Genomic DNA, 15,617 nt, shown 5'->3' on the forward strand with positions numbered 1-15,617 from the left:
GTTAACTCAGACACTGCTCTGATTGTTAAACGGCGATCTTGTCGAACAAGTTTGCCGATTTTTTCAATGTTTGCATCAGTTTTTGCTGACAATGGTCTGCCAGTGCGAGTGTCATCACTGGTGTCTTTGCGGCCATCTTTAAATCGTTTAAACCACTCAAACACTTGTGTTCGCGATAAACAATCATCGCCGTACACTTGTTGTAACATTACAAACGTTTCACTTGCAGATTTTCCTAGTTTGAAACAAAATTTGATGTTAACACGCTGTTCTTTCTGTACACTCAACATTTTCCGACGCACAGACAAAACGTCAACTACTTAAAACAGACGCCATGGGCAGACTGAGTGCAGGAGGCAGATGAAACTCGAGCAGTAGGTGGAGCGAGAGTCACGTGACAGGCCATGCGACTTTCAGCCTTATTGCATTCGTTTTATTGTTTCACCAGTACTAGTCCGGTTTTTTTCTAGCCACACCTCGTATTTAGTGATGACTTTAATTTTTCCTTGAAGACCCTCTGTTTCACAGCTTCTATTATAACTGTCATGTCATCAGCAAGTAATATTGTTTCCAGGCCTCAGTATTCTAAATCCAGTCATTAATATAAATAAAATGGAGTGATCCCAGTGCAGACCCATGTGGAAAGCCATAGGTGACAGAGCCCCTTTTGATGAGCACCCAGAGACTAATCATATTTTGTTGCCTGTAAATCTTATGCTGACTCTCTGTTTATAGTTTCTTAGAAATGACTGAATCCATTCATTTTATAAGATCCTTAAGACACAGCTTTCAAGTCTATGGAAATTGTGTGATCAGTCATGCCAAATGGTTTTGTTAAGGCCAGGAATAGTCTTGTTACTTGCATTTCATCGTCCATAAGTTTTAAAAATCTGTATACAATGTTTTCTGCTGACATATGGCTTCTGAAGTCATCCTGTCAGTGAATTAATAAATCATTTTTTTCTCAACCTCTTTGTCATAATAAGTTCTCTGAATGCCACTGAAGAACTGTAGCTCAAAGTCATTGAGCAGTAATTACATACATTATATTTCTCTACAACTTTGTGAATGGGTACAGTTTGAAGGTTTGTATTACTTCTGGAAAAAATCCTGACTGGACTGAGGTATTGCACAGATGGTTTAGAGGTTCCACTAACTTTTTTTAAACATTTCTTTTTGATGAAACTAGGTATACCAGCAATCAACTTCTTGTAATACAACTCCTCAGCCTGTACATGTTGTTTATGGGACATCATTTTTCTCTTATGACTGTAGATGTTTTCCTTTTGTTGTTCCAATTTCAGCATTACACTGTTGTCAAGCATAAATATTTGATGATGTGCCATGGCACAGATATTAACTACAATTCAGAGTACCCTTCTGGTCTGTGTCCATTTTATAGCAATGGAAGCACTAGATGTGAACAAAGACACAAGAAAATGATGACTAAATTTATGCTATGCACATACAGACTGAAATACAACAAAGCAAATATGTACTTGGACAAGTTCAATAAATGTATATCTTAAGCTGCTAAATATAAAAAATATATTACCTTCTGGCCACGTGGTCCAAGCTGTTGTATTTTATGCAATACTTCTTCAAATATCTCTGCAGATGTTGGCTGACCTCCAGTATCATTGGATACTGACATCTGGATTTTAGTGTCTATATGCAGAAATGGTGTTATGGAAGTTGAAACATTTTTTATATTCTGGCCCCTGTGCAACAAATGTAGGATATGATTAGAAGTAAAGTAGTTTGTTGACAATGAATGATTAAATGGCAATGAATGTTGCATACACAATGCTCAAAAGTCAAAATTACATTTATATAAATACTATCCAAACCATTGTGAAATGCATGGCAGAGAGTACTTAGCAGTGAACTTCCCAACTGAATCTCTTATAGAACACAGGAAGAATGTTTGCTTAAACACCTTTGTGTGTGCTGTAATTTAGTCATGTATTTGTTGTCCCTACGGAAATGATATGTAGGGGGCTGAAGAATTCTCCAGCTTGTTCACTTAACACTGCTTCTTGAAACTTTGTAAGTGGTCTTTTGTGGGAAACTGGTGTCTATCTTCCAGCATGCTCCAATTCCAGTTTTTCAGCATTTCTGTGATGATCTCTGATCAGTCAAACTACCCTGTGACTATTTTTGTTCCTCTTCTTTGTAGACACTGAGTGGTTTCCTTGTCAGTCCTGTTTGATATGGACCCCACACACTTGAACAATTTTCTAGGATGGGCCACACAAATATTTTGTAAGCAGTCTCCTTTGTAAACTAACAACATTTTCCTAGCTTCCTGTTGCTCAACTGAAGTCTGCTACATGCTTAATCTATGACAGCCTATGTGATCAATCCATTTCATATCCATATAAATTGCCACACCCAAGTATTTGTATGAATTGATTAATTCACTGATTACTACAATGGATTTCCTAAAGAGTATAATTTTACATTTCGATACATTTAAAGCAAGTTGTCAATCTTTGTAACACTTTCAAATCTTATCAAGATTTGCCTCCATGTTTGTGCAGCTTTTTAAAGAATGTACTTCATTATGCATAACTACACCATCTGCAAAAGATCTGAGGTTGCTAACAGTATTCTCTGCCAGACAATTAATATACAACATGAACAACAAAAATCCCAACACGCCAGGGCATAACTGACATTGCTTTCCCTTCTGTCAAGAGCTTGACATTCAAGACAACATGCAGCCTCTTCCCTACCTGCATCTTCCCTACCAAGAAGTCGTCAATCACAAATTTTGTTTGAGGCCCCATATGATCATAGTTTAGTTAATAAATGTTGGTGTGGTACAAAGTCAAATGCCCTTCAGAAGTCTAAAACCACTGCAGCCACTTAACTATCTTGATGCATGGCTTCAGGATGTCCTGTGAGAAAAGTGCAAGTTGGCCTTACATGATGTGTTTTTGGGATCTATGCTGGTTCTACATCTACATCTATACCTCACACACCCACAAGAAGGGCATGGCAGAGGGTATATCTCACTGTGCCAGTTATCAGAGCTTTCTCCTATTCCAATGGCATATGTAATGTTGTAATAATAATTGTTTAAATGCCCTTGTGTGCACTGTAGTTAATCCAATCTTCTCCATGTGATCCCTATGGGAGCAGCACATAGGGGGTCATATTATATTCTACAGTAGGCTTTCTTGGGATAGTTTACATCTATCTTCAAGAGTCTGTCAGTTCAATTTCTTCAGCATGTCTGTAATACTCTCCCACATATCAAACAAACCTGTGACCATTTTACTGACTTTCTCTGTATGTATCCCATATCTCCTGTTAGTTCTATTTTGTACAAGTCTCACACACTTGAGCAATATTCTAGGATAACTTGCGTGAATGATTTGTGAGCAATCTCCTTTGTAAACTCATCATATTTCTCTAATATTCTACAGATAAACAAAAGTATGCCAGCTGCTTTATCTACAACCAAGCCTATGTGATTATTCCATCCCTTCTCCCTACAAATGTTACACCCAGGTATTTTATAACAATAATGGAAATTCCTGGATGGAGCAACATGTAAAATAACAAAAAGGCAACTATTCACCTATAGCAGATCACTGCATAGAGCACAGCATTTGCATGAAGCACTAGCTCTTTTTCCAGCAGCAGTATACACTTTCATGTGTGTGCTATCGCTGGAAAAAGAGATAATGTGAAAGATGTTTTCTGTTACGTGTTACTGTGCTCCATGCATCAGTTCACTATAGGGGAGGGTTTCCTTCCCTTATTTTATACCAAGTGAGGTGGCGCAGTGGTTAGCACACTGGACTCACATTCGGGGGGATGACAGTTCAAACCCATGTCTGCCATCCTGATTTAGTTTTTCCATGATTTCCCTAAATTGCTTCAGGCAAATGCCAGGATGGTTCCTTGGAAAGGACATGGCCGACTTCCTTCCCTAATCTGATGGGAGCGATGACCTTGCTCTTTGGTCCCCTCTCCCAAATCAACCAACCAACTTTATTTTATGTATTACACCCTGGTATTTGTATGAGATGACTGATTCCAGTGGTGACTCAATGGCATTCTAGTCATAGGACACTATGTTTATTTGTTTTGTGAAGTGTACAATTTTACATTTCTGAACATTTGAAAAAATTGCCAATATTTGCATCACTTTGAAATCTCATCAAGATGTGTATATTTGAGCAGTTTCTTTCCGACAATACTTCATTGTAAATAACTGCATTATCTGTGAAAAGTCTGAGGTTACTATTAATATTGTCCATAACATGAACAGCAAGGGTCCCAACATACTTCCCTGGGGCACACATGAAGTCAGTTCTACATCTGTCACTGATTTCCCATCAAAGATAACTTAATGCTCCCCCACTCCCCTTCCCTCACATTACCAAACAATTCTCAATCCAATCACAAATTTTGCTCAATACCCCATATGATAATATTTTCCATTTTAGGTGTGGATGTGATGCTGACAAGAGTAAAATCCTTTTCAGAAATTGAAAACTACTGCATCTTGCTGCCTGCCTTGATCCATGGCTTTCAGTGTGTGACGTGAGAAATTGTGAGGTGGGTTTCAAATGATTTCATTCTGTTCAAGATAGCTCATTACATTTGAGCTCAGAATATGTTCTAAGATTCAGAATAAATCAATGTCAGGGACGATGGATGGTAGTTTTGTGTATCAATTCTGCTGCCCTTCTTGTAGATGGCAGTGACCTATGCTTGCTTCCAACTTATTCACACAGCTTTTTGTTTTAGGAATTTACATGGGCCAGGCCATTATATTTGAGATACCTCATCATATTTGAGTTCAGAATATATTCTGTACATTAGAGGGAATTACAGAAAGATCATACATAATTAAAGCATTTATGAAATGTAGATGGTGACTTAATTATTAGCTTTCAACAGCAGCAACTGGGGAAAAGTTGCCAAATAAAAATATTAGATGACAAATTTATACCATTATGAAATTTTCTTTTGAACTGTTTAAGAAAATTTGCCTATGATGAAAGTCAGAGTTATCCGAACCCAGACACAAATCACTAAACAAGGTGAGATAATGATATTAACCAGCAATAAAATCATTATGATAAAGAGTCTATTCTCCAGTAAGAAATTCATAACACAAAATATGTGCAAGTTAAATGTGTAGAGACTTAACTCAGATCTGTTTTAGGCAGTGAATAATAATTTCGAAGTATATGATATAGAAAATAATGAGCAGAAAATTTAACAAATATAAAATTAAAATTCAACATGATAATCAGTTATACATCTATTTGCAAGCTTCTTGACCAGTAGCTCCTTCTTCTGGCGGAAGAGTTGAAGGGAAGGGAAGAGGGATGAAGGATAAGGGCTTGAGAGGCTTGGGCAAAGGGGTAAGGTTTATAAAAGTCACCGAGAACCACGGGTTAGAGGAGACTTACCCGATGGGATGAGAAGGACTTTTGTGAATTGTATTTTATTCATCTCATGATGTACATTTGCAATCCATTTCGTTTGCATACAGGAGACTGTCAAAAATTTATAAAACAATTACATTGATTTTTACATTAATAAATGATAGCACTATAATAAATAACAACAGTATAAGGATATTTCTTGGAACATGTAACACATTGTACCCAGCTCAAATTTTCAGTTAGCCCTGCATGAATTCGTCCAGTGAGTAATAACACTTCAGTGTCAGTAGCTCATATAGCTTTCTTTTAAGTGAACATAAATTCATCTGCATCAACTTGTTCCCTTTTAATTTATTACAAATTTTCATTGCCATGTATTGAGGTCCCTGGGCATACAGTTTGAGGCAGTGGATGGGGAGCATAAAATTTTCTTTGTTTCTGGTATCTTGTGAATGGACACAATGGTTTCCCTCAAATAATTCATGTCTGGTGTAAAAAATATAATAATCTCAAAGATGGCAGAGTTAATATTTTAAGTTTTCTAAATAATGGTCGACATGGTTCTTCGTGATTTGCAGTGCACATATTTCGTATGGTTTTTTTTTGTGTATTTTTAGTATCCGCACTATGTTTGTTGAGTTGCCTCAAAAAACAATACCATGCCTAATAATGGAGTCGAAGTAGCTTGTTTATGCTACTTTTCATGTGTCCATGTCAGTTGCAGTTGATAATATTTGCACTGCAAATGTAAAGCTGCTCAGTTTGTTTGCCAGGTATTCAATGTGTGCCTACCAGCTCAAATTTTCATCTACATTTAAACCTAAGAATTTGACTGAGTCAACTTCTTCTATACCTTGGTTGTTGTGTACAATCTTAATCTGCTCACATTTTGACTGGTTTTGAATTGCGTCATGTGAGTCTTAGATATATTTAGCTTCAACCCATTTAGCTGAAACCAAGTTTCTAAGGTACTGAGGGTACTGATCGCAGATTTGGAAATTTTTTCCTAGTCCTGATCTTCAACTAAGACAGAAGTATCATGTGTGAACAGAACTGATGGGTAGCTGATATTTAATGGTAAGTCATTAACATAAAAGAGAAATAGGACTGGGCCTAACTTGGAGCCTTGTGGAACACCCTGCGATATTTTTTTCCAGTCAGGAAAATAATATGTGTCATTTGAAGAAATGCTAACTCTTTGCTTTCTGTTGGATAAGTAGGATTTAAGCCATTGTAAGGCACTGCTGCTAATGCCATAGTTTTCAAGTTTGTAAACAAGCAATGCATGGTCTACGGAGTCAAATGCCTTTGTGAGGTCGCAGAAAATTCCTGCCACCTTATTTCTCTTGTCTAATGATGTACTTAATTTTTCAATGAAACTGTTTACTGCATTGATGGTGTTTTTCTCTTGCTGAAAACCAAATTGATTGTTTAGAATAACAGAATATTTTGCAACGAAGTTTTGGATTTGTACAACAGCAAGTTTTTCAAATATTTTAGATAGGACTGAGAGAATCAAGATAGGATGATAATTTCCCATTATCTCTCTTGATCCCTTCTTGAAGAGTGTTTTGACTTCAGTATATTTCAGTACCTCTGGAAAACAGCCCTTTTCAAAACATTGATTTATTATCTGAGCTAGTGGGTTTGCAGTTCTGTGTACCACTTTAATAACTTTGGTGGGTATTCCATCACAAACTGCAGATTTTTTGTTTCTTAATGTTAGACTAGCATTTTCTACATCCTCCACAGAAACTTTTGAGAATTTTGTAAAGTTTTCATAGTTTTTGTCTAGGCCAAAGGGATTTACTTTGTTGTGATTTTCTGTTACATCTGAATCAGACTTTGCTACACTTATAAAGAATTCATTAAAGTACTCTTGTATTTGAGTTGGATTTACAATAGTACTTCCTTCAATGTAAATTTTGGAATTTCTTTGTTACAGTTTTCAACACCTAACTCAGATTTTATGAATTTAATATGGTTTTATAGAGTCTAACATGTTTAATGAAATCAATATCTGTATTATATTTCAGTTCTCTGTGGAGTTGCCTTTTCCTTACACTGGAAATTTTTATGCCCTGGGTAATCCACTTTACTGTATTTGTTATTTTATTGCTGCAGAGTCTAGGTGGAAATGTTTCATTAAAGTCTCCAAGAAAACTATTTAGGAATTTCTCGAAGTTTTTGACACTTGAGTTACAATAATCAAAATGTTTTATTTCTTAGCTTCCCACTAAATGTTAGCAAGTTTTCTTTGCTAAATTTTCTGCTCATATGGGTTCTCATACATGAAATGTTCCTGTGTCTGTGGCAGCTCAATGAACAGTGCACAATGATGTGAAATACCTAGATCTAGACGAAATTTATACACATATTCATATACATAAATAGTTAGAACATTGTCAATGCATGTTGCTGATTGCCCATTGTCTCTGGTACACTCAAAGAAATTCAATTTGAAACCCTATTTCTTTACTAAGAAAGTGAATCTTGAAGCGTGGCTACTATCACATGTGATATCAATATTAAAATCACCAGTATTACAACTTTTTTTTCTTTTTTTCTCTACAAAGGTCTACTAGCATAATTTGAAGCTTAGATGAGAATAGTTCTGTTGTTGATGTCCCTGGAATTCTGTATATTGAGATTATTATAACATTTGCAAATGAGTCCACTATTTCTACACAACAGCTCTCGAACACACATTTTTCATTTAAATAATTAAAACAGTTTCTGGTCTCATAATTTATATCACTATGTAGATATACATGAGCCTCTCCAAAACCTACTTGCTAATCTGAAGTTCTCTATTTTGATTAGAATTTTAATTGCATCCTCAGTAAACCAGTGTTCATTTAAACAAACAACTTTAATATTTGAACATTCTGACAGAATGATTTCCAATTCATCTATTTTGGAGCTTTTATTGTTATAAGCACCAGTGTTTAAGCCATTGATGTTCCAGTGGATAACATACCTGGCTCTGAAAGCTTGTAAGAGAGAGAGTATAGTGTGGTTACTTGGTTATGATCTACAATGCTAAGTGCTAAGAGTCTGGTGAAATTGAAACCTGTCTCTAGCACATGGCTTACTCATGTTAAACAGCAACAATAGTGCTGCTGGGCTGACAGGCAGATCACCATCAACAGTGTCACATGGCCACACTCAATGGGACACTGTGGAGAGGTTTGGAATTTAACTTAGGGCATAGGTGCAAAGTCTAGTGATCTGTACCACCTCTTTTCCCTTTCCTGGCATAGAATTTTTTTTTCCACCACTAGTAAGGAACTGCCTATCTTGAACTCAAATGCCACATCACAGGAAAGCATCAACAACCTAAGTTCCAGAGGGAGAAACTATATTGAAAATTCTATGCATTAATATATTACCACAATTCTTGTAAAGTTGAAACTTTTGTGCCATGGAAAATAGTTACTATTAAAATCACTTTTTTTTATTTCTGTTGCTCATTAATAATCATTTTTGCAGTGCTGGGTTTTGCCTATTTTTGCAATATAACTAAAATGTATCTCTATAACACATGATTATACAGTTTTGTGCCATGAACAGAAGTACTTGGTTTATTCCATATGGAATCAAAACTGGTTATTTATTTTCTGCAGATATCAAGTTAACAGTTTAATTTAAATAGTTACAGATCATGGAGCAATAGCACAGGAATATATATGAATATCCTTGTTGTATATTGTAATAGCATGACTTATCTTGAACTGCCCTTAACTTTTTGAGAGGTGGTAAATTCAGTTTCATAGTACATCAGAAAAATGAATAGCATCCTCAAACCAGTAATACTAGAAAATAGACTTGTAACACAGAATCTAGGCTTTGTAAAATAAAAGGTGTGTAACATATGCAAAATAGTGCATTTTTTAGTTATATTCCCAGGATGATTAATGGAAATCAAAGAGAACCTGAATTAGGCTGTTCAGATAGAAAACTGAATACACCATCATCATACACCAAGAAGAATCATGTTAGATGTAATGATCTGAAAATGTAACAACCTAAATTTTCATGTTTGCATATTTCTTACCCTGTTAGCTGATTGGAAGTTGCTGAAACGTTTTGTATTGCAGCAGTGCTCCTTGTGGCTGGTGTTACCTCTGCACTGGACTGTGAGTTTTCCCACATGCTAGTTGTTGAAGATCTGGCCTGGTTGTGCCTGATTTTATGTTCATCATTTGTGACTTTAGTGGATATGCCAGCTGATTTCTCTGATGACCGTTTTGGCTTATTTGTTGTAGCTCTCAACTTTGACTGAAAAATAAATCCTCTGTCTTTGAGATCTGATTATTTAAAGTAACAAATGTTTCTAAACAATTCATTGGCACATTTAGTTGTCAAATTATCATTCACAAAAATTTAGTTACTATATAAATTATATATTATTAATGGCATGAAAAGTTGTTTTTGTCTCATCCTAACCTGCTACCAATCCCTTAGTCCTGGCCCTATGTGACCGTTCTGCTTGATCCCTGAATAGCCTTATTTTCCCTGTCTAAACTCTTTTCTCCATATGGAGGTCTTCCTGGTTTTGAGAGCCCATATTCAGAGTATATGTTGCCTATATGTGTTTCTTCTGGTAAGCACAAGGTTTTTGCCATCCAATTATTGACTCCTTGTAGAGGTACTTTTACTCATAGAGTATAACCGTAACATACTTGTAATGTACTATTTCTAAATCATTTTTAGGTATCTGGGTTCCCTACGTCTGAACTGGAATAAGTCAGAAGACTTCAAGTTGCTAATGCTTTGCATCCATCCATTGCTCAATGACAAAGTAATAAAACATAGTGCAAGATACATAGATTCTGAACTTTCTGTTATCATTAATGTATGATTTGGCACAGGAGTCTATCTAGGAAAAATTTTAAAAAATGCTTATCAAGCCAATTAACAAGGAGGGTGTCCAGTCTGATGTTTTTAATCACTTTCCTATATCACTGTTACTTGGTCTTTCAAAAGTAAGGCATAATGTATGAAAAAACTTTCCAATTTTCTTAATAAAAAGAAAATATATGTTAGTGGACAAAACGGATTTAGGAATAATACCTCAAGTTATACAGCCATCTATAACTTTTTAGAGCTGATCATAAGTTCCATGGATAATAATTAGTTAAATTGTCCTGTTTTTGGCTCTACCTAAGGCATTCGATGTCATTATCATCCATAGTTTATTGCTTACGAAATTATGTTACTACATGAAGTAGTATGTGATTGGTTCAAACCTATCTTTCTAAAAGGTATCACTGGGTACAAATACAACATACAGGTAGAGTTCACTCATCAGCATACTAGAGAGTCATGCATGAAGTGCTATAGGGCTCCCTATTGCAACCATTGCTGTTCTTAATATTTATAAATTACATTACAAGCCGTTTATCAGCAACAGATACAGTATTGTTTACCAGTGACACCAAACCATGTGTTAAAGCTATGAATGAAGCTGACCTACAGGCAAGTGTCACTTTAGCTACAGAAGAAGTAATCAATTGGTTTGGGGATAACAGATTAACTGTGAATGAAAGAAAGAAATAAAAAGAGTTCAGATAAACTACAGCCACATAACAAACAAACTTGAAACCAATCTAACAGTAGAACTTGGCCAGTGTGAGATAGAGCAAATACCCCATACTAAATGTTTAGGAGGATGGATAGAGGAACATTTAAGGCGGGGGAAATATACAGAATTGTTAAACAAAGAATTAGTCAATATTGTTATGCTTTTAGAATGCTTAAAACATCCTGTAGTACTGATGCAGTGCTACACCCCTACTTTGCAGTCATGTGTAGCGTCATTTTTGGGGGAATACTCTCTGGCTAAACACTCAATTATACTTCAAAAGGGAGCAGGAAGTATAATCAAAGGAGTGACACATAAATAACCATACAGGCTTTTTTTTTCAAGGAACTAAAAATCATGACCCAATAATTTATCTATATTTATAAAGTACATGCTTTCTGAAGGTACACCAGAACTTTCAGTGTTAAGGGGAGTTGGAATGCCGGAAAATGGAAAAAATTCACATTTTCAGTTTTTAACCTTATAACTTAATTTGAAATTTTCTGCTTAAAATGGTGCAAAATTTGTTAAGAAATTCCAATTGGAAGTATTTTTATTTAATTTTTCAAAATTACATGTGCGCCCAGCAAAGTTACCCATCTTGTGATTTGTACACATTTAAATCTTCGCATTTCCGAAAACATTACATATAGAAGGCTGTGGATTTCACTCTTCAGTTGTAGAATCTTTGATCCTTCCATAGGTACCATTGTTTTTACGACTAGCTGTGTTTATTGTTCAGTTTTTGATCTGTGAGTGTTTGTTTTGAGCCTCGAGTTTAGTTTGTCGCTCATTTGGAGTTTGTTATCTGTCTTGTTTTGACTTTCAGTGGTGAGTGCGTAGTTTCTACGATGCCTAGGAGTGCATCATTATTTAAAAAGCGAAAGTTTCGCGGTAATAGATTTACAAATAACGTTTGTTCAAGTGATTCTGCTTCAGCACCTGTTGATGCTGGTGAAAGTTCTGACGTTTGTACAGCTGAGATGTGTGAAGGAGACACGCCCACCAGTGCATCAAAAAAGAAGTTATCAAACTGTGCAAGTGAAATTACAGATGAAGCTTCTAATGAACAATATGTTTTAGTCGACTTTCCTGTTTTTACTGAGTTTATGAAGAAATGTTTGTGTTGTAATCTTTGTGGAGGTTCTTTTGATATGAACATAACAAAATCTATAGGACTTTCCTGCAAAATTGCTATAGTTTGTGCCAGTTGTGAAAATGAGACCTGTTTTTGGAGCTCTAAAACATGCAGTAGCAATTTGTTTGAGAGTAATATCAGGCTAATGTATGCAATGAGAGCAATTGGTAAAGGACATACTGCTGCTCAAACATTTTGTGCCATAATGAATCTTCCACCTCCACCTGCTAAAATTGACAATTACACTGAAGTGATAGGAGATGCTGTTCAGTCTGTAGCAGATTTATCAATGAAAGCTGCTGCCAGTGAAGCAAAATATATAAATGAAGGAAACCCAGATATCCCTGTTGCTTTTGATGGAACCTGGCAGAAAAGGGGTCACACATCCAAAAATGCTGTTGCTACTGTTACTAGTGTGGACAGCGGTAAAGTTTTGGACTATGAAGTGCTCACTAAACATTGTTACCATTGTGCATCTGGTAAGATAGAAGCAGCTCACATATGTAGCAAGAATTATGAAGGTACGAGTGGAGGCATGGAGGCTGCCGCTGCTGTGAAAATGTTTAGCAGATCAGAAAAAGAACGGGGAGTATTTTACACAAAATTCCTTGGAGATGGGGACTCCAAGGCATACAAAAGTGTTACAGAATCCATGCCATATGTCAATAAGACAATAACTAAACTAGAATGTGTCGGTCATGTTCAGAAACGAATGGGCACTCGTCTAAGGAAACTGAAACAGAATCTGAAGGACAAAATTTTGTCAGATGGTAAAACCATTAGAGGTCGCCTGTCAGATAAAATTATAAATGAATTACAACAATACTATGGTATGGCAATAAGAAATAATGCAAATAATTTGCAGGAAATGAGACAAGCTGTATGGGCCACATATTTACATCGATCATCAACTGATGATAATCCTCAACATTTTGCTTGTCCAGATGGTCCTCAGTCATGGTGCAATTATAGAAAATCTCAAGCTACTGGGGATCCTTATCACCATAAAAATTATATTCCATTGGCTGTTATGGAAGTAATTAAACCAATATATAGAGACTTGGGGCATCCTGATCTTCTGCGAAAATGTCTTCATGGTTGTACCCAGAATCAAAACGAGTCGTTCAACAACCTCATTTGGACTCGTGTACCTAAGAATGTATTTGTTGGGATAAAAACATTGAAATGGGGAGTCAGTGATGCTGTTATTTCATTCAATGATGGTCATATGGGTAGGCTAAAGGTCATGGCAAGGCTCGGCATTGCTCCTGGTATCAACACCATCAGAGGTCTTCAGCTTCTGGACAGCGTGCGAGTAAGGAAGGCTCAGTATGCAGCTGAATTTAATACAAAAAAAGCAAGGGCAGCAAGGAGAAGAAAGCTTCTAGGTGAAGAAGAAGAACTAGAAGATGACCCTGATTACTCTGCTGGACACTTTTGATAATAGAATAAAAGGTATTTGTGAATTTTCATAATAAATTACTTTAATCGCATTTTCTGGCATTTGACATTTTTAGTGTTACATGTACCTTTATCTCATAAACCACTCAACCAACAACATTCAAATTTTCAGAAATGCTGCAAAACAGTTCAAAGAGGCCACTGAACTAGAATCATGACAAGAACTGGCTTATTCTCTGAACTAGGGAAGTTTATGTTATACTTTTTCCAATAAAAAATGGCTTAATGGTAAAAAATTCATAAATACTATACCAACAAAAAGAAAACATTGGTTCTAGTTCAGTGGGCTCACAATATATGCTGAAAACCTCTGCCAGAATTTCAAAGTTCTGAAGATAATAGTTCCAAAGAAAAAGGTACACAAAGTTAGCAAATTTAACATTGGCGAGATAGGGCATTCCAACTCCCCTTAAACAGTCATGTCCGTAGTTACGAAATAATAACTAGAGATGATTTTCAGACAGAAAAACACACAAAACTCACATATAAATAGTGTTCTTTATCTGTCAAAAATTCTGTTCAGTGAATTACCAAAGGAAATAAAAAAATTGCTGAAATGCACACATGAAAAACTAAAAAATTTTAATTTGCACGTACTTATACAATATCAAAGACTATTTGAATTATCAGTATTCTTTCATTATAGTGAACTGAAGTGTTCGTCTGAAAAATAAACTGTATTTTCATACATGTAACAAAAATCCCACTGTTGTTATCTGTGTGGTTACTTGTTGCACACACAGTAATATTTTATTTGCAATCATATAATTGTAAAACAGTTTCATGTACTATTATCTACACAATATAATCTATGAAAAATCCTGTATCATTGCATATGATAAGACATATGGATGCTAAATAAACAACTGAATTGGGTTATCTAACTATAGCAATATTCCATGATGTAAGACCTCACTATGTTGGTTTTTTCAGCCAAAGAAAGTAAGGAAAAAGCTTTGCAGGAGTCAAGAAGAACCATACAGACAGCATATACAAAGTGTGAAAAATATACACAACTAAACATTATTTCAGAATTTTAAATTGTTTCTTGATAATAGACAATGATGGCTTGTTGAAAAGTAATGCCTCCAAATTTTTTATTTGAAAGCTCACAAACATTTTTAAATAAAACAGATGTTATTAACATTTTATGTCTTTATTCTTCATGTCTACATATTTGCAGTCCTCTTCCATTTGAGAGCTCCAGATTGTAGTGTGTAACATTGCAGTACATAACATAACTATGTCAATGAATGAGAAACAGCATGCTGTAATTGAGTTTCAAATTCAAAGAGTTCGTCGACACATGGAACACCCTCTCCTTCAGCATGACAATGTCAGACCACACACAAGTGCTGCAACAATCTGGTGCACTGGGTTCACCTTCATGGATCATCATACACACAGTCCCTACTTGGCTCCATCTAATTTTCATCTGATTTGATTTGATTTCTTATTTGGTCCTCTTGATTACATATTGTATAGATGGTATACTAGTAATAGAGGACAAGTCAAGTGAAACAATACAAAATTATGTGATCATACAAATACTTATTTTCTATGAATGACTGGTTGCAGACAACACATTATAACCTGCATTTTACTGGTATTAGTTCAAGTAAATGCTTAAAATAGCAGAATGAATGGAAGTACACATTTTTATCCCAGTGCCACAAATGAATAAATAAATTTACGTTTTGTTGTTATGATTAACATTAAAATACAAAATTTTTATCTTCAGCACGAAAGTAAGTTCAAGTGAATACTTAATAGTGTAGAACAAATGATAGAACACATTTTAAATATGATATAAATAAATTTACATTTTAGCATTATAATTTATGTTAGGAATACACAATTTTGTCTTCATAAGACATGAAAAGATTTTCTTTTATGTGTGTTTTTATTTTTTTTTATTTTAATTTCATTTTAAAGTAGTTTCTTCTACTTTTACCCAGTTGATGCCTCATTACTCTAGAAATTCATTCATTTTATAAAAAGTTTGTTCTCTAAGGAA

At 35.3% G+C, this 15,617-nt stretch overlaps 1 protein-coding gene across 1 annotated transcript in view; it reads right to left on the bottom strand.

Annotated features, from left to right (window-relative positions):
• Positions 1-15,617, bottom strand: part of LOC124799146 — a 311,021-nt gene that overhangs the window by 27,887 nt on the left and 267,517 nt on the right. The window contains exons 6-7 of the mRNA XM_047262684.1: positions 9,472-9,695; positions 1,556-1,721 (exon numbers count right to left, since the gene is read on the bottom strand). Coding sequence (XP_047118640.1) covers positions 1,556-1,721; positions 9,472-9,695 — 390 coding nt within the window. The remainder of the gene's footprint in view (positions 1-1,555; positions 1,722-9,471; positions 9,696-15,617) is intronic.

This window comes from Schistocerca piceifrons, chromosome 5 (assembly GCF_021461385.2).
Source record: "Schistocerca piceifrons isolate TAMUIC-IGC-003096 chromosome 5, iqSchPice1.1, whole genome shotgun sequence".
Taxonomy (NCBI): domain Eukaryota; kingdom Metazoa; phylum Arthropoda; class Insecta; order Orthoptera; family Acrididae; genus Schistocerca; species Schistocerca piceifrons.